The sequence below is a fragment of the Eurypyga helias genome, unplaced genomic scaffold (assembly GCF_000690775.1).
Source record: "Eurypyga helias isolate BGI_N326 unplaced genomic scaffold, ASM69077v1 scaffold1924, whole genome shotgun sequence".
Lineage (NCBI taxonomy): Eukaryota > Metazoa > Chordata > Aves > Eurypygiformes > Eurypygidae > Eurypyga > Eurypyga helias.
The window spans coordinates 117,198-138,196 of NW_010248095.1; the positions used below are offsets into that span (position 1 = coordinate 117,198).

A 20,999-nucleotide genomic window follows, 5' to 3' on the forward strand; every position below is an offset into this window, starting at 1 on the left:
GTTTATAGGCGCTGTTTCCCGGAGCTGTTTCCCCACAAACTCCTCTGGGGCACTTCCCAATTTTCTGAATTACTGTCTCTTCAGAAAGAATGGTGGTTTATATTTCTCTTCCCAACCTTTCTACACCTTTTTTCATACCCAAACGGCTTGAACTGATGAATCATGGCTCTTTTCTTTCCTCACTGTTTATCCTCCTGCCCTTGTAGCTTTGAAGATAATCAGTCGAATATATTTCTCCTCCCAAAAGCTATTTTCAGATTGAAAAGTCAATTGAGAATGCCATTCCTAGGAGGGCTGGTGAGGTTTAATCTCCAAAAATGAATAATTGTGTCCATGTCAGGAGCAAAGTAATATAGGTAGAGGTACTTCTCAAAAATTCAAATGAATTTTCGATTACCTTGATTTCTTACTTCACATTTCCTAATATATTCTATAATGGTATGATTTCATCTTTCAAAATAAGTTCTCAGAGGTTTTAGAATTGGGACCATAACCTGGCCAGAAGAAGCAGGCCGAATGTGGTAGGAATAGTTTTGTGATTTCTTTTATTGAGCCAGGCAATGTGGATACTTCGGTTTCAATCCTTCTAGTTGTTTATCTCCATTTAATTAAAAAAAAAAAAAAAAGTATCCATGCGCAACTCACTTAAGGATTTAATTGCATTATATGACAGATATACTATTGTATAATAGGATCTGTATGGCAACTTGAGTTCCCAAATATCATGCAAGGAATTTGATCAAAGTGCTTTCAATGTAGTAGATTTCAATATAATATTTAACAGTAGGTCTAATGTAACAGATACTTTATTTGGATGTTGTTGAGTGACAATAAGAAGACTCCCATTTTCAGACAGAGTCCACCTTCACTTGATTGTTGTTTGTAATCAGTGGAGAAGGTTTACTTTTTATCCTGTCTCCTGCATCATTAGAACTGTCCTGGAAAAAAACTTTTGCTGTACAAAAATTGACAATAATTCTTTTGTATTCTCTTCTGAAGTTCTGGTTCAGGAGTCCATATATGATAGCATTAAGGCAGCTGTTGAAATATGCCATGTAATAACTAGATACAAACAACCACTCTGGAATCCTAGGGATTATAGTTTCTGGGTTGACAGCCACAGCAAGGCCTATGAAGTTCAAAGGAGCCCAGCAGACTGCAAACAGCACAAATACCACAAACATGGTCACAAAGTTTCTGAAGTCATGTGGTTTCAGTCTAGGGTTGTTATCTGGTTTAACCCTTCGCCTTACCTGGATAACGAGGATCCATATTCTCAAATAACAGAAAGTAACTATGGCTATGGGAAGCAGGAAATGGAAAAACACGACTGCTATTGTATACGCTGAGCTCACAGATTGTGCAAATGTACATGAGTAAATCCTGGGGTCATATTGTAGCGATCCCACGAACAGGTTGGGCACGATAGCAACAAACGTTAGGACCCAGATAAGAACAACATAGCACAATGAATTCTTGTCGCTGTACAGCTTGTCGTATTTGAGACTGTGGCAGATATAGCAGTACCGATTGATAGCGATGCCTGTAATATTGAAGATTGATCCAATGACACTTAGGCCCATCAAGAAGCCACTAATCTGGCAGTGAAGGTATCCCAGATTCCATCCATTGTGAAATACAGATGTGAGGACCAGTGGATATGGGTAGATTGCTACAACCAAGTCTGCAACTGCCAGGCTTACAACAAACACATTTCCTGTAAAATAAATATAAAAAGGCAAGTATTAGTTTTGCTTTTGCTTTTCTGTTACTTCTGCTTTCAATATAATAATGAACAGCCTGAGTGGAACACTTTAAACATAATTAGTTTCTACTTTCTAAATCAAAATTGATTGTCATATATCAGAAATAAGACACTAATTTTTAATCTACAGAGGAAGTAGCTTAACTTAAAGATGCACCTTTTAAAAGAAAACGGTCTTTGAGTTTAATTACCATGACCTAATATTTTTATCATCTCATTTAGTTGGATTCTTCAAATCACACAGACTCAGAATTCATATCAAATTAAAATATTCATAACTTTAAGCCTTGCTTTGGTTTTAAATAGACACCCTCTCTTGAAAACCAGCAGAAATAGTATGATTACTAATAAATTGCAAAACTCACATTTACCTTCCATATGTAATTTAATTCCCTTTCCTTACATGACCCTTAACTTTTCCAGTCCTGAAATGACTTTTTTTTTCTCCATTTGTATTTCAAGCTTCGATGACTTTAATGTGACTTTTAAAGTGGCTCTTTTTGGATCTGCTGGTAGCACTTAACTAAACTTAGCTTCTAAGAGTCTAGCTGAACACAAACTTAGTTTTCTTTCCTAAACTGAGAGATACACTCTTCAGTAATATAGGTGGTTCTGGGCAATGACCTAGACAGTTCCCAGACACAATTGATGCCTCATTCTTCTCTGTCTCCAAACTGGAAAATTAAGCAATGGTTCATTTTTTCGATTAATTTTTTAATTAAAACAAAGGGAGATTACTTTAGACTGTGTTAGTTCTTGATAGAATCCACCTCTGTTCTTCAAAGACAATGGAACCCATCATGACTGCATGTTTTGAATTAATCTTTGGATCATAGATTATATATTCTTTTTTTTTAATTGCTTAAATGATAACTCATCTGAATGCCTCACAATCTTTCTAGTTGCTAAGAAGGCGGCCATAAGATACATTGATACAGCTTTTATTAATTTTTAAAAAATAACTACCACATGTATTGGTCTAGTTATTCATGTCCATATCTACAGAAGCTATAAATGTGTATTCATACATGCATGTGTGTAGACATTTAAATGCATGTGTATGCATGTATACACATGTATGTGTGTGTTTGAGATTATATTTTGGAATTCTGAGATTATTCACTGAAGGTGAAATATGAGCTCCTACTTCAAACTGTAAGAAAACCTAATGCTAGTTTTAGATGACGCAGAATTTCGTTATTGAACCAAAACGGTGTTGGCGAAAAGTTATATGTATTTATTTTGAGCAGACAAAATGCAAATAGATAAAAATAGGTTAAAAGGAAAAGTAAAAGTATCTATGGACCAACAGGTCGTTGTAGCTGCTATAATTCTCAAAACCATTTTTTTAATATATTATCTCAAGCATTTAAAATCCATATTGTCTCACTAATCTTACGCTTTAAGTGGCCAGGTAGAAATACTAAACCTGCAAATACCTAAAGAGAAAAACATAGAAATTATCTGGTTCTGGATGCTACTTACTCTACTTTGTTTAAATTTTCATACATGCACAAAGTACCACATTTGATATTTATACTAAAGGCAGACAGGACAAATGGCCTCAGTTAAAAGATTGCTACACTAGTTTTCATAGATTTTGTATCTGGATTTATAAATAACTTTGTCTTGATGTTATCTGTAGTTGTTTCTTGTTTTGCCCAGGAATTCACTGCCAGACTAAAATATGCTTATCCTGAAGGCTTTGGCAGAATTCCAGATCATTTCAGCACAAACAGCAAAGCTCCTTTAAGCAGAAGATGACAGGGGAAAAAAAAGTTGCTTTCAGAATTTACCCTTGACATAGTGGCAAGTGATACAAGAATGGATAAAGACACTATATGAAACTCAGAGCTCTGTGTTTATCTTATGAATAGAGAAGTGGAAAATGAATGAAAAGTCAATGTTGGCTTTTTTTTTTTCTCTGCTCAGAATATTGCAGGTTTGATGAAATGGCACCATATAAACTGCAGATGGGACAAAGAACTGAGACATTTATTTAGATACAATACTTAAAAGAATCCTACTTATATTTGCTTGCAGATTTTCTACTTAGCTGGAGACTGCCCATCCCAAGCTTCTATCTCTCCCGTCCACTGAAACACTGCTGGTGTTCTCTATTAATATTGTTAATTTTATCATTATTGACCCACTTAATCCAAAAGATTCAGCTATAAGAACAAAGCTAAAAGTGTGTGGGTTTTTTCCCTTTGCTGGAAGAAGACAGGTGGTACACTTTTCTCTGAATAATTTTAGCAACTCTGTGCTTTGCAAGCAACTGAGTCTAGGGAGAGTAGACACTCTGTCTCTGAATCAACAAAATTTCAGGCTTCCATAAACTGGTGCACCATGGTTGTCTCAGTTTATCTTTTCAGTTGGCTGCCATAGAGTAACAAGCTGAAAGTCTTGGAAACGTACGCTGTTTCATATAGAAATTGGAAGTTTTCAGGATATCCTGGGAGCCTATCTTTTTATAAAGATCATGAGCTTGGAAACCAAGTTCCAGGCTGCCAGCTCAAGGTTAGCATGTCAGCTGGATGACCAAAGCATTGGGCTAGAAACTGCCTGGAAAACAGATAACTGCTTGCAGAGTGGACTTTTAACCTGCCTTTCAGGAACAGTTATCTTCAAACTTGAGTTCAGATACATTATCCTTTCGAGCACAGGAACTTTGTCATCAAGATAGAGGAAAAAAAAAAAAAAGGGTAAAAATTTATTTGGGATTAATATGTCTGTGTTGGTTCATTGTTTCAAACTCAGAAGTCAGATTTGAAATTATATTGAACTTTCTTATGTTATATAATATACATTTTAAAAATATGATGCTAGATTTAGGCACCGACCATTAGTGGAAAATATTGATATTTTATTAAACTCCTATATATTTACTTGCATATTGTGAAATTAACCTTTCATACTTGTGGAATACTTGATACTGTAGAGGTGGGTACCATAAAAAAAGATATAGAAAAAAATTAATGTTTATCTTCAGGAGTTGAGTTTGAACAGAATGCTATAAATGAAGCCTGAAGTTCCATATTGAACCATTTAAAAAAGCCACAAAATCAAAATCTTTAATAACTCTATCCTTGAACAAAAAGCATTAATTCTCTTCAGAGAGTGAGATCATGTTGCTGTGAAAAAATGTGATTCATGTAACTAAAGAATGCATTACTGTGCTTTAACACCATTTTGCTGAACTGAGAAGGTAGAGGTTGAATTTCTTGACTTTGACATAAGTCAAATACACTTCAACCAATTTAAGCAGATGTGCTGCGGATATATGTGGGAAGAAAGTCTATTGGTCTATTCGTCTATTGGCAACCAGTTTTAGTAGGCTATGATTTTAGATGCAGTCTAAAGCAATGTTCCATTAAATATTTTCACCACCCTTACTGAAAAAGATGTCTTTCTGCTCAGCAAACGCATAGCAACATCAGATCTACCTGTTGAATAAAAAAATGCACTAAAGCAACAGAAAACAAAGTGCTCTCCTAGACAATTTGACTTTTCCAAGAGCAAAACAGAATGTAAACTGACTGTGAAGACTGTGACCCAGACAGATTATAAAAACCCCATGCTTATAGGGTTAATTGTCATGATGTCAAAAGGAGTAGAGGAGCATCAAATAAGAACTAGATGATGTAGTTGTATCAGCAGATCTGTGTAATATATACAAATTACTATGTGGGTTGTTATTCCCTAGATTTAGTGCTATGTCTTGAAGTCAATGGGAATTTGAAAGTTTCCAGAAATTTCTAGCAACTTAAATAAGTGCAGAATATTAATGGAAAATGGCAGTTACTTAGTCTAAGTAACATTAAAGGCTCAGGTTCTTAATGCCTTCTTTGCCTCTGTCTTTAACAGCAAGGCCAGTTGTTCTCCAGGTACCCAGCCCCCTGTGAAGGAGACAGGGAGGGGGAGCAGAATGAAGTTCCCATAACTCAAGGGGAAATGCTTACTGACCTGCTGCATTCTACTGGACAAACTGTCTGCTCATGGCTTGGATGTGTGTACTCTTCACTGGGTAAAAAAACAAAGGGTTGTGGTGAATGGAATTAAATGCAGTTGGTGGCTGGGCTCAGTATTATCAATGATCTGGACATGGGGATCGAGTGCACCCTCAATAAGTTCACAGATGACACCAAGTTGGGTAGGCATGTTGATGTTCCTCAGGGTAGGGAGGCTCTTCAGAGGGAGCTGGACAGGCTGGATCGATGAGCCAAGGCCAACTGTATGAGGATCAACAAGGTCAAGTGCTGCATCCTGCACTTGGGCCACAACAACCATTGAGGTGCTGGAGTGTGTCCAGAGGTGAAGGGTTCACGAAGCTGGTGAAGGGTCTGGAACATTATTCCTGTGAGGAGCAGCTGAGGGGACCGGGAGTGTTCAGCCTGGAGAAGAGGAGGCTCAGGGGAGACCCTATTGCTCTCTACAGCTCCCTGAAAGGAGGGTGTTGGTCTCTTGTCCCAAGTGACAAGTGATGGGACAAGAAGAAATGGCCTCAAGTTGCACCAGGGGAGGTTTAGATTGGACAGTAGGAAAAATTTCTTCACTGAAAGGTTTATCAGGTGTTGGAATGGGCTTCCCAGTGTGGTAGTTGACCCCTCATCCTTGGAGGTATTCAAGAGACATGCCAACAAGGCTGAAGAACATAGTTTATTAGCAGTATAAACAGTGTTAGGTTAATGGTTGGACTTGATGATCTTAAGGGACTTTTCCAACCCAAGCGATTATATGACTCTAAGTGGTGCTGACTGCCTCCCATAGACTGGAGGGCTGACCACTAGGCCAGCAGATGAAAAAGGATTATTTCTTTCTACAATTTTAGGAGAACTGAGGGAGATGGGGTCTACAGAGCTCTTTCCTCAGATTCTGAGACTGAAGTATTTTAACTCTTCCAAAACTTGTCCCCTGGGCAAAAAAATACATTGTAACAAAAAACCAGCATATCTATGGAATAATATAACAATGTTTTAAAGCATTTGGGAATCCAGCTAGAATATGTGGTACTAGGGAAATCTGAAAGACTTTTAGAGGAGATCTCATTTTGCCGGCAACATTGGTAAGGCTACTATTTCTCCTTTTTTTTCCAAGATATTTCTGTACCTTTTCATATTTGTTGCTAGGTCACTATTTCTTTTCATCTACTGCAAGTAATTTCCTGTATAAATAATGTATTGACTTCTTACAACAAATGTTTTCCAGACACCATTGTGTTTTCATCATGTTGCTGCATTTTGAAGTATATAACATTATGTTTCCTGTTTATGCATCAGTGCTTCAGGTTGCACCAAATTTGGCTAATAGGAAATTTAGAGTCTTTATGCTAAGTGGAGATGCTTTTGCTTTTAAGTAAGACTAAGCAGTACATGCAGCTATCACTGAAGTCAGGTACAAAACTTTTGTCTTAGCGGCCATTTACTGAGATCTCTAATGTTTACTTGTTAAGTGTATCTTTAAGGAAAGAAGATAATGTAAACATTTACAATGTTGGTCCAGTTACAAGGTCAAACTTAATTTCTCATGACCAGGTCCATGAAAATCTACTTTTTATCACCTGTCAATATTGCCAGTCACGCTAACAGTAATTTTTGATTGTTTCATAAATAGGCTCATTGAACAGCATGCTTTGCTATAAATTTAGATCAGGTTTTCTAGAAGTTATGATGTGTTCAAATATCACATTGCCAAGATTGTTATGTCCAGAGCTTTTATATATTTAATGACATCCAAGTTCTTATTTACATTTTCAAGCACTGATTTCTGATCACTCTAATACGTAAAATTATTTTCTTCAAGGATAGCTTACAGAAATTTTTTACCATTTTGAAATGTTTCTCATTAATCCAGCCCTTGTTCCGAATGTTAATCTGGAGTTTTATGCTGCTACCTGAAAACTAGACTAAGATTAGGTACATGCCACTGAATGCCTGCTGCAATAGAAAATTTAAATGTGGTACCTCACATTTATAACTGAGCACAGTGTCATACTGACACATTTACATCTAGCAAAAATGACAGCAGTGATAGATAGCTGGCAATAGACCTGGTTTAGAAAACTAGTAAATCCCCCTCCCAACTGAGTGGTAGGAGTGAATAAGTTTCTTATTCTAGAGTATAAGACGTCACATGAAATAAGGCAATGGGCTATTTTATGAAGAAAGCAGAATTAGAAATCTAAGCATAATATTCAATACAATACACTTCATTTTTCCACTAAGAAATGAACTTCTTCCTTAGGCATTTTGTTAAGCCTAATTTTGTTAGGCCTCTGCTTCTCTCATGGATGTTTCCATGAACCAAATGGTGTCTCAATGACAAGTATTAACATTAGATTTTTTTCATATTCCATGAATATTTTTGCCCTGAATGTTTTTCCATTAGCACCAGCATTTCACTTTTAAAACATCACAAACAACTACAAAACCAAGGAGTGAAAGCTGTTTTTCTGAGTGCCTAATGCAAATTTAATAAGATATCCTTGTTCATGTGTCTGGAGACAAGAGTTTAGATCTACAGGCCCCGTACTACTTCTCCCTGGGACCTTAACCAGTCATAATGTTTCAAGAAAAAGGGGATTTGTTCATAATATCTTTCTAGGATCCATTTAATATTGGAAAGTTGCCGTATCTGGCAGCACATTTTGGGATTCCACAAAGGTCACATGCAATAAAAATTATTAAATGAAAATACCTGTAAGTGGGGACAATGACAACTGTCCCTTAAGCAAAATCCCAAAGCCAAGTAAGGTTACTGAGACAAGCAAGCATGCAGACAGTCTCAGCTTCACTGAAGAAAGATTTGAAAGGTTTAAGAAACTAACAGTCTTTGTAGCTCAGCATCAAAATGGCACAAAACAGCTGAGCAAAAATATAGGAATAAATATTACATAAGCTCCAGTTACTCCTGGGAGCTTCATTCACTTTAGAGATCATAATATCAACTCCCTTAGATCTGAAAAGCCTATTTTTAAACTAAAGGGGCTATTTATAAATCTGGCCTGAATCAAGAAGTCCACGTGCACATTAAATTTGAATAGCGTGATGGGCCTGTGGGTTTTGCTTCTCATTAGTGAATTAACCCTGATGCTGCAGGTGGTGATGCAAGGAAATTCAAACTGCTTAAAGCCCACAATGAACGTCTTAGCTTTATCGCTTTCCTTTTAAGCTGATAAAAGACCTTGTATTATTTAGCAATTTTCTTAAAACCTCACTCAAATGTACACTTCTGTCACATAATAGAAGGGGTTTTCAGACCCTCTGTCATCTAGTTGGGACACTAATGAAACCAGCTGTGTAATTACAGACATGACAATTGCCTGCGGCTATAATGGTGTCAGGCAGGTAGCTTGTTAGCACTGAGGAGAGAGTATTAAATATTTACTGTTTGAACTCATTTATAATCTTACTAAGGTGGAGATTCTGAGCATCATAGGCAAGTTCAGATACTGCAATGACCTAAATAACCTCAACCTTTAACTGCAGTTGATAGAAATTCAGGGTGCTGAATCTTACAAGTCTGGACAGCTGGAGAACTACATAACAGTGTGTTTGGGAGATATGGAAGAATAGATTTGTTAAAGACCATGTTATCAGAATAATCCATATTGTAATACTTTATTCCAGTGTGCTGCAAGTCAGAAGAAATTTGACATAATCAGCACAGCATAAATGAAAGATCATACTGATGCACTCTGAAAAGAAAATGTTATACTGTATTTAGATTATAATAATTATCATACAGAAACTTCCAGTGAAGCTGCAGCAACAATTTAATTTGAAATGCCTATGCCATCTTCTGGCCAAGAAATTTAGATGCATGAAAGAGTAATTGACAGAAAATGTCTGTGAGGAATTATATAATACTCAGAACAAAGGAATGGAGGATTTTGCTGACAGGTCCAAGTTGACTATAGCCAAACAGTGCGTAGATGAAATTAAACAAATTTGCATATTTGCCAAATGGCACACAGTTTTCTGTAACTTTATCACCTACCTTCTTTTTCTGCAGTCCCATGGCACACGTGTGAGTGAGACAGTTCCTGCACTCCTTACAGTATAAAAATATTTGTCAGTACTATTTTTGGTGGTTCAGTCATGAGAGGAAACTGATGTGAGTTTTACTGTCAGGCAGAGAAAGTAATTGAATCCATATGCTGGATGAGTGGTACAGACTTGAGGATGTACCTTGCCTCTGGCAGCTTTGTATGACATGTCAGGGCTGCTTTGAAAATGTCTCTTGTATTGGACCGCTCACATGATAGGAGTACTTTGTACTAGGCGATAGATTTGGTAGGTGCATGAGATATTGAATATCTCAGTACTGGGAAGGCTGAGGTACTTCTGGGCATGCCAAGAAGGGTAATGCTATCCATTGGATGAATTTATGTGACATGAAATATAAAGCACCTGAGAAAAACAGCAGTAAAGGCCTAGACCACCATTGCACATTCAGGCACCTAATGTAGGAGTAGACAGGAGCTGACTGAAGATCTTTTGTGGACCTAAACTTAAAACCTAGATGTGGTCATGGTTTGGGTCTTTCTTAAGGATTTTTAAACGTGCAGGTTTAAAAAGGATTTTAAATAGTCAGAGACACAGTGAACCTCAAGAAACACTCATCTTTCTGTTACATTATGCAGTGCTATGAAATATTTTGCTTTGAGACTCTATGTAGTAGGTTCATGTCCAAGATATTTTCCTTTAGAAATAGCAGCAAATTGAACAAGACCTCTGTTTTTTTATGGTAACCTCTAAAATCTTATCAGAGTTAATATCTAGCTAATATGTATTTACTTTGGTAACAAGATTGTATTAACGTGGCACTGTCATACAGTTTCATAGTATTATAATATAGAAATAATAGATGAAAGTGACTCTTGTTAAATAAGTATTCTTGACATAGAACAATTGAGGTTTTTAAACACTTCATTGACAAATCCCCAGTAGGTGCTGATAAACAGTTTATTTGCTGTTTGACAAGACTTTGAAGTGCCATATGTGCATTTCCTGATACTCAGAATGAATATTGCCATAGTTATATGCTCCATTCAGTGTGTAAATATGCTTCTTCAATTTTATGTGGTTTTTTTCAGCAAAATGCGAAGTCATGACAACTAATCCAGTCAGATGTAATTCTATTTAAATCATTCTTAGCTCAGGCTTTGTTTGTGCACCCAGCCAAGGGTGAACTAAGGCATAACATAAAATATCAAGAAAGCTTGTAATGACATTGAAGTGAATCAACAAGCCCTGCTGTCTTGCAAGTGGAAGTTAGAAACCAAGGCAAGAAGACATAGTGGTGGATGTCTCCAATTCTGCAAACCTGGTTGTGGCTCTGGTATCTGCCTGGACTGTTCTTTCTACAGTTCACTGGGTTTGTTTTCAAGGTCAGAACATCTATTCCCTTTGAACATCAGCCCCTTCTACCATGATGATAATATTTCAGAGACCAAATAGATTTGCCTGAGTAACTTATCCACTTTTACAGAAGGGAATTATATTACCACTTCTGATTTGATCTTCCCTATCTCTAATTTCCATGATTCATTTCGGAGGAAAAAAATCCTGTGGAACAGCCTGTTTTCCAACGGTATTGCCTAGATGTTACAGAACACCAAGGCTGTCATCACAGTTCAGCAAGCTGTATGGAAACCGATTAGCATAACAATACTGTTGATGTCAGAGGATCACGCTACTGAGCTGCATGACAGCGGAATCAGCATGAGTACTTTTTCCCTCCTTCAACTGTATTTGCATTAGAGACTGGAAATAAATGGAAGGAGAAAAATGGTACCATCACAGTAATATCTCAGCTCAGATAAATAAAACTAATAATGCAGTTCAGGGACTAAAACAAATGAAAGACAGAGGGGGATGCTTGTGAAATATAATTACAATTTGTATTTGTACAAAGATCTCATAGATCAGTCAGGATCAGTACTAGAAAATGGGAAGATACAGCCTATTTCCTTCCAAGTTCTAATATTTGTTTTGAGAAAACAAGCAGCAGAAAACAGGAGAGTGAAGGTGCAACCACCTAACTGACAGAAGACTTCTGTACTGTATATAATATTGCAAATATGAAATCCCTTAACTGAATCTCTTTGAAAGTCACAGTTTTATGTAACAGGATTTTGTGGCTGAATTTGTCCATAGAATTATTCATGGGAAGAAAAAGAAATAAAAAAAAACCCTCTGAAGAGTATAAAATAATCCATTTTCTTTCTGTTATGACTAATAACAGTATAGGTGGTCATTCAGCTAATCCCACTTTTAATAACAGAGTCCACAGTAGACAGCAAAGCTAATGAAATGAGTCTTAGAACAGTCTTCCCAATTCTTTCTCCTAAAATCCGCAATGGTAGGACATTTGCCAGGAAACTGGAAAACAGTACTATAGAAAATATCAATTATATATAGTTAAATGTGTATTTACTCTCCCTTCCTCTACCCATTCTCTATTTCTCTATTCCTTTTCTTCCCTCTCCTATTTATTCTATCACCACATCTTTTCTCTCCTTACTGCCTTAAAACCCACAATCTTACATTTCTGACAGAAGCTTTTTTCCTGCCTCCTTCCTCATCTTTGTTTGTCCCAGGTTCCTTACAAAAGGTGGGAAGACACAGAAGGTTATCATATTACACTCCCACCTTAGCAGTTTGATGATTTTTAGAGGGTATTCCACTGGGTCATTATCAAAGACCCATCTGCCTCCATTCTTCCTGCCTCCCTTTCATTTCTTGATTCTCTCTATTGTGCTACAGCAGAAATCCAGAAGCTGAATGGTCTCAGACCACAGGGAGCAAATGAAATGGTATCGAGTCTCATGGGGAATTCATTAGAATAAGTACTACTTTGATTGCAATATTAGTGTGTTTTGTTTATAAAACTAACTGACAGCATCAAGAGCTCTTGCTCTTCTATAGCATCAGAAATGTATTTAGTACTGGAAAATAAAAGGACAAAAAAGTGGAACTTGTATATGCTCCCCAACTGCAACAGTATATAGAGATCTCAAGATGCGCTTTAACATTTATGACATTTGAATGACCATAAAAATGTTTTCATTTATTTTAAGGCTTATCATGATTTTTATCTTTGTACAATGTAGTTTCTTCATTATAAAAGCAACTGGCAGTATTAATAAAATAGCAGGGACAAATTGACTATAAAGTATTTATAGAAATTTAAAAAAATATTCTTAAGTCATTATTCCTTTAATTCTTCAGACAAATAAAGACATGAGGGGTTTTTTCAGTTTTTCTTCTGGGAAGCCTCAAATACACACTGTGACTTCACTGCAGGCAAACAATGAACCTATCCTAAATTCATACCAGCACCTTTACAGTATACAGTGATATGAGAAGTACTGATGCACATGCACATCAGCTAGCTATTCTGTAACAGCTTTAATGATGGTGTTTACAAACATTAAAATTGTTTAAATCATTTTAACTATATTTGTTACAAGAATTCTAATCCCACCTAAGCTTTCCATAGTATAAAACATTTGGAATGTTCTCCATTTGTGCATCATGACCTATGAGTCAACTGATAGTTACTGATTATGACAGAGTATGGGAACAGGACTCCTGTCTTGGATATACTGTTATGCGTGTAATTAAGAAATATATGTCCACTCCACTTAACTGAATAAGCCATTTTTGCTATAATTCTGAATGATACAACTTCTAGAGATGTTGGCTCTAGCTTGACAAGGGTCTAGGAGTTACGAGGAAGGGAATTCTCTTATTGCTTGTTACTTTTTTTTTTCCCCTGCATGATGGGATTTTTCACACACACCACAGAATAAAATTCCCAAGAAACAATTGTTTGAGAGAAACTAGTGAGGAGGACTAGTCCGTTATAATTGCCCTTTGACATTGCAGAAGACCTCAAGTATTTCTGCAATGTACCCTGATGAGCTTACATGAGGTCATCCTCTTAAAGGATTTTCCTTCTCTTTACTAAATACTGACATACAACTCCAACTTTTTTCAATATCCTCTTGGCTAGTTAATTAGCAAATACATTGCTTTTATATACAATGTTTATTAGAAATGAAATGGGGTTTGGATCTTTGTCTTTTAATTTAACAGTATTAAATGAAGTTCTTCACTAAGAACTCACTTACATGGAGACATGTAATTTCGCATGCTAATGAATTTGCCAAGCCATTGGCAAATGTCCTTAGAAGTAGGCTTTTGACTGGCAGCAGTTGCCTAAAACAATGATTTAGCTAACCCCACTGACTCCAGACAAGTTGAAGTGGTGGGAGTGTGTATTAAATATATCTCATAATTTTATTATTGAATTATTATTTCTTTCCCCCTTTAGTTACTTGCCTGCTCTTTGAGTTTTTCTTTCTTCCTTGAAAGAAGTGTGAATCAAGAATGGTGTGGAATTTTTCAAAAAGCATTTATTTTGCTATTGTTTAAGTCTAAACTGTCTATCAATGAATGTAGTCGAAGAACAATGAGGCTATGGCACCAGCTAGTAGGAAAGAAATATATAAATACTGTTAACTTTCAGTATCTACATAAGTTTTCAGAACTTATCACTCAGGGTGCTTACTTAACCTTTAGCACCAGAAAATTCTGTCCAGTACAATGAAATAAATTGGTGAAACAAATATTTGCTGTCAAAAGTATTGGGTTTTGTATTACGGTAATTTCAGTATGGTAGCATTTAAAAGTTGTGTTATAATATATCTTCTGAAGTATTTGTACCCATTGATTTTTGTTATGACTCAGAAATATCCTAAGTCCTCGTCTTGAGAATCCAAACATAATTTGTATACTCAAGTTCAGTATCTCCAGTGTAAAAAATGTAAAAAGCTCTTTCTCCATGTGAAAATAAAATAGATTTGGAAAACTATACCACCAATATAAGCTTAGTCTCATAATATTATGTATGTATTATCTTGGCTGTGGGAGCTCCTTTATTTTTTTAATGTCTGCTTTTTTCTCATATACTCCTTTCTGTCTTTGTTTAAGTGTCAGAGAGAATCTTACAAAAAAAGCTTTTAAGCAAGCTGAAAAGCTAAATATAGACATCTAAAGATAGTATCCTTTTAAATATTCAGTAAAAGCTTTGCCTGTTCTCCCTCTGAACCTTACTCCTGAGTTCTTCCTCTTTTTTTAGGTACAGGTTTTTAGTGTGCCAACATACTTCATTATTTAACAAAATTTAACAAACCAGTAGTCAACACTGCTACTTTGGAAGATAAAAATAAAGAAGATACCCAAATAAAGGTGGGATAATTATCTCAATGAATATTGAAAAATATTATCCCTATGCTGAAAGGATGCCAGAAAGAAGAGGTCTCTGTACAATCAGCGTACGCCAAAGACACAGTGTATTTATACCGTGTGGCAAAACATTTTATTACAAAAAGGATAGAGTGGTGAGCAAGGGCAGCAATTGCTTCAGACAGCACTGAACGGTCCCTTTGCTTTTCTTTGCTTTGGTCTATTAGGGAATAATAAGCTCATTTTAAAAACATTATCCTTGTAAAATGTTCTACAGGTGACTGAATACTAAGAAAAAAAAGGAAAATAGAGTATCTCCACATTGCAGCTAAAGCCTCCTAGATTTTCTTACTTTAGTTTCAGAAACATCAGTTTTTAACTTCATAGGTGAAAAGATTCCTTCAACAGTTTTTAAAGTGAAAGACGGCTCGAGCTCCTCAGCGCCACTTTAGCTGTTTCCATGTATAGGGACAAAAATATCTGCTTTAGCAGATTAATGTATTGTATAAAGTAACAGAAGGGCTTCCCCAAAAGATCTGAAAATGCTTCACTCTTTCAAAGAATATGTAAACCCAGAGTAACATTGTGTTAAGTGAAACTGGTCAGTCCATGATGCAGAAGGAACTATTTTTGTAACATATAAAAAAACTCCTTCAAACCCTTTTACTGAGATTGTGTGTCAGTTGCAAACACAGATGGGTAATAGTAGCATTTACTGTCATTATATTCATTTCCTGGTAGACTTGAATTCATATTTTCAGAAAGTCCAGGGGGAATCTTTCTATAAATTCCAGTATCTGGAACCAGACAGTGTCATTTCTTTATGGTATTTTTAGGTATATTTTATTAACCAGGTCAGAGTTCCTGCAAATTTGGTGTGGCAAGATGTTGAGGTGGTCAGAGCTTTAAAATAGCTCAACTAACCTCCTTACACTGAGCTTCATGAAGAAAACCATTTAAGACAGAGAAGAATAAAACTAAACCCGTTTCTCCCTGCCTTTTTTGTACTTTCAAGGCAGATCCTTTCTTCCTGCATTAATTTCAGTCAGCTCAAGAACTTTGATGGTTTCCTCCCCATTTATTAGGCCTGATCTGTTTTCTGTTCTTCTCAGCCATCTCAGTCTTGCTGCAGCTGCAAGCTCTCTTCCTCATGAGGTCTTCCTGTGTCTGGTCTTCCTCTTGGCCAGTGCTTGCTCTTATTGACCCTGCTCAGCTACTTCTGAGGGAAAGTCATCTTCCCTTTCTTCTGGGTATCGAAGCTTTGAAGATCTGTCTTTACTAACAGAATGTAGCATACAGCATGAGAAAATTGGAAACATATACCTTTAGTCAGACTTAAGGGAGAGAAGAACAGTGGTTAAATTTTTCAAGATAGTTCCTGAAAATGTCCCTTTTAAGTCTGCAAGGAATTGAAAACTTATGCCAAACTGCCAAGTCAAACAAATGAACAAACCTATTGAACCAATTTCTTCCAGGATAATAATGAACTTAGTTATATGAGATTTTCAGTAGACGAATAAAAGTCATTAGTATTTTTTAATGTGGTAAGCCTATTGTTCATACATAAACTGATTCACTGAGAACACCAGTTACTACATAGTGATCTTTGTTCCCTACAACAACTAGCTCGTTGAATCTATTCATCTTGATAAAAATGAAAAGAGGGAATCTCAATCCCAAAAAAAGCCAATGACAGAAGTCCAGTGAAATTATCAAACCACCATGAATACATTCTGTACTTTATATTTCTCACACTCATCATTATGGCACACAATCAAGGCCTTCAAGGAAGATACCTGAAAATTTCCATTAGCAGTAATTGCTGCATTTTATTATTTTAGTCACTTCATCACTAGAAAGAATAACAAGAGTATAGTGATTTCAAAGCAATGCTTTTCTGGAAGAACCAGTAGAATTAAGATATTAGCATTTGGCTATTTAAAATCTTGCTATAGTCAACTGCTTCAAAATTCAGAAAAAGTAGAAAGATTACCAACAAAATTTAATGGGAATTGAATAGCTCTATTTTTGCTTTCCAACATAGTATCTTTTTAAGTTTCAACATATTAATTCATTATGATGCAGTCTCTAAAATTAACAAATCAGGCCTAGACTGTTTCCTTGTAAAGTTAACTATTCTGCAAATGGAATTCATTTACTTGCACTCAAGTGTGTTTAAGAGTGAATAAAAGCACCCCAACAGATTCACTCATGTAAAGTTCTGAACAAACCTTTGAAGCAAATTCAAGGGTAAAAATACAGGTGTATCAACCCTTTGGTGTTCTTGGCAAAGTTTAAAGAAACCAAAATAGTGGTTTTTATAGAAAGCAGAAGTATTTCCCTTTCTAAGCTGAACTTCATATATAGAAATAAATTGAAATTCTCTGTGGAAAAAAACTTACACAAAACACCAGAGAAATGAATGATTGAGACTTGTCCCTCCTTCTGGAAGATACAATTCAGAAAAAACTGCTGATTGAGTACTTATTTTAAGTGTGTTTTAGACACTATATACTGTGTGCTGATGAATGGTGCTTTGCCTTGCTATACCGTATTGTCAGTGCTTGCTGCAGAACTTCACCTAGTTTTCACAGTTCATTTCCTGAACAAATGGATTGTTTTGGTTTTTTTTTTAAATCTTATGATTACTAGGCTGTATTGAGGGGTTAATTTAAAAACCCTAACATTTAGTACAGATAACTTTGGGCTTTGTAGATGTTGATAAAGGTCAGAAAAGCAAACCTTCTGTTTTCAAAGGAATGGTGGCATTCATAAGGACAGAGCTGACACAAATTCTAGGCTTCCAGAAACCTTAAGAAAGCTGCAGCATGGTCATGACCAGCCTGACCTGAGCCAGCAGAACATACTGAGGATGCATCCCTTCTACAAACAGTAAATTAATAGATTGCTTCCAAAAATGATGCTGGCACTTTTTTTTTTTTAATAAATACTTCTATTTCTCTGCTCTTTGATTTCTTCTCTCATTCTTTCCGCAGTTTGAGGCACAGGTAGTGGAAAACATGTTTGCTGTAGAAGATGAGCTCTGCTTCCAGAACACAGATGATCCAAAACCAAAAGGAATGAGGCATTTGGAGATACCTGAATCACACTAGGACCAACTGTTTTCCTTCCTTTCTTTCTCTCACTGAGAAATTACTGGTGGATGATATATGGGGAAAGACAGCCTCAGAATAAGAATATTTCATATTCCCTAGTCTAGTAAATATGTAAAAGGGTATCACACTGTCAGACATATCATACTGAGTGATGGATAGCTTTTTGTCCTGAAGTTTTCAGTTCATACAGTTAAGAAAAAATAGGTGCCTTTGCCAATGGCATGTGTCATGCTAAACTGAATTTGATTGTATTACTTATATAGATGGTCGAAATCTTCAGAAACTGTAAGTACCCTATACTGGGGATCTTGACATTGTAAACACATGGCAATGTCTCATGGAGGTTTTACTACAGTTACTATAAAATTATTATAATTGTTAAATATTTGAAAAAGTAAAAAAAAAATCCATATGTTCTTTAGCAAAATATTTAACATTATACTTACTTCCAATCCTTCATGCATTTTTGTTTTTACTCTAACTGGAAAATATTTTGTATGTCATTTAATGTTGGTGCAGACACTGAAGTAAGCATATCTGTCAAGGCTGAGATCTTCTCTTGTGAAGTTAACTGTTCTGTGAATAGAATTGACTTATTTGCTCTCAGTTGTGTTTAAGAATGAATACAAGTAACACAGTCAATTCACCAGCCTGAGTGACTCTTCCAATTACAGCCCTGTATTCTGTATTCAGAAGTGATTCTGTTACATGCCATTTCTGTGTCTTTTCTTACCATTTTATTGCAGGAAAACTTTCAGGACCAACTGCGTTTCTTGAGTTAATCAACATGCTCACAGTAACTTTGAGGAAAGCATACAAGATTACGGGCATTGAGAATAAAGCTGTTTTGTGGTTTCTTAAATTTAAAGTCACATACTTTTGACAATGTGTCCTTATCAAGGCCTAAAAACAATCATTGTTCTCCAACAGACTATTAAAAAAATAGACACATGTGCTATAATTTTATTATATTGAAATCCATCCTATTATTTCAGCATAATGCCTGGGTGAAAATAGAAACTCTTAATAAAAATTATGTTCACATCCTTGACAAGTTTACCTTTTAATTTTTTATTTAACAAGCAAAATCAGTTTAAATATCAAACAGCAGGAGCATTTTTAGATTCACTGCATTTTCAGAAAGCCAAGTGAATATAAATAATCCACTGGTTCTATGGTCCGTTTCTCTACTGTATTGTTCTTTGTATGTGCAAACACTGGGTGAGAATGTTCTTTAAATCATCTCATCCATCAAGATATGAGAGATAAGATATCCACATTTCTTCATCCTTGGCCAGTTAGGAACAAAATGCACAAAAAATAACTGAAAAATGAAGCACGTGTAATTCTCAATTCATAATGACATATGCTACCTACTGTAATAAGTATAACCTCAGAGGTTACAATGTTTCACCATAGGAACAACTTTCTGTCCTGTAACCTGAACAGATGTCCATTTTATGAAACATTGAGCTTTTAGATGTCTATTTCTGGTACTCACAAATCCCATGCTGCAGCAGTTAAACATATATGAAATTTCTGGCCACTTGTTTGTACTACAAGTCTGTGAAATAATAATTTTTATTTATCTGCTATGCACATAAATACTGTAGTAATTCAGAGGATATTGTAGCTATGTCGGCAGTTGGAATCCTGTGTGTTAGCAACACTTTATTTTGGCTCAGATCCTACTCTGTATATTTAAACTAAAATAATTGGGAAAAAAAGAGAGAGAGCTTGTATTATATATTAGGAAAAATCTTTATTCTCTTAGCCATTATTGCTAATCAATAATACTTTTCTTGGTAGATGACTGTGAACTGGAATGGAGTTATACACTGAAAATAATAAACAGTCCTTCTAGTCAGCTAAATCAGAATGACTCAGTGTAAGAACATCTGCGTGGAGGGAAGAGATACACTGTAGAAGTACGTTGTTCAGGGTCCTCAAAGCATCTCTACTAGTCACAATATGCCTAAATATTTGATACAGACTGAGATCAAGGTTGAAGGGATTTTACTTAAGCTTCTAAACCCTTTCCTTCTCATTTAAGCTAGAAAGTGTCCAAATAAAGGCTTTGGATCAGGTCCAGATCATATCTATATGTCAAATATGGCTCTGGAATTAGTCACATCCAAGTAGACTAACACTTCAGGATCCTCAGTTACTTTTAAGTTTTTCTGAGACAAAATGATCAAATCAGTCTGAATTTGCATATTTGACACCAGAATTCTGCCAACTGACTCTCTGAGAGCTAGTAGCATACTACTTGTGAAAAACTCTGCAAAGAGCCAGCCAGAGCCATCATTAGAAATTTGTGTCGTTTAATCCAAGTATACCAATGTCATGGTTTAACCTTAAATAATTTAGTGAATAATTTTGCCATAAAAAATATTTTTGTTGCTTCATGAAGTTTAAATTTACGAATGTGATATGTTTTTAAAAAATCCTAAATAGCTTTCAAGCGTGGATTAAAATATATGGGAAGATCTTGTCCTAGGCACTTAGTTTCTCATGCAATTAAATACACATAGTATTTACGTACCTGCCAAGCTCCACTCATTTCGAGTGAGACTAATAACCAGCATGCTCTCAAAATTCCGTGCTCAAAGAAAAGTCAAGTATGAAGTAGGGATGACATATCTAAAAAAATACTTTGTTGGAAAAATAGATGGGTATCCAAGTTGAAGCCATGAATCTTTTCTGAGCCAATATTCTCTTAAATTTAGCTTTATAAATGTGCATCCATGAAGGAGTCCACAAAATATATTTTAATAAAGTAGTAACTTCATGACTGAAACACAGTGCAGTTCTTTCATTCTAATGAGTAAGCAAAGATGCTTCCTGCATTGTGAGCTGCAG

At 35.8% G+C, this 20,999-nt stretch overlaps 1 protein-coding gene across 1 annotated transcript; it reads right to left on the reverse strand.

Annotated features, from left to right (window-relative positions):
* Positions 1-846: 846 nt before the first annotated feature.
* Positions 847-20,725, reverse strand: MTNR1A (melatonin receptor 1A). The gene is made up of 3 exons (XM_010150937.1): positions 20,683-20,725; positions 2,412-2,439; positions 847-1,719 (listed from the first exon to the last, which is right to left on the reverse strand). Exons 1-3 carry the CDS (start codon positions 20,723-20,725, stop codon positions 849-851), a joined length of 942 nt encoding a protein of 313 aa, XP_010149239.1. The 3' UTR covers positions 847-848.
* Between the last annotated feature and the right edge of the window lie 274 nt (positions 20,726-20,999).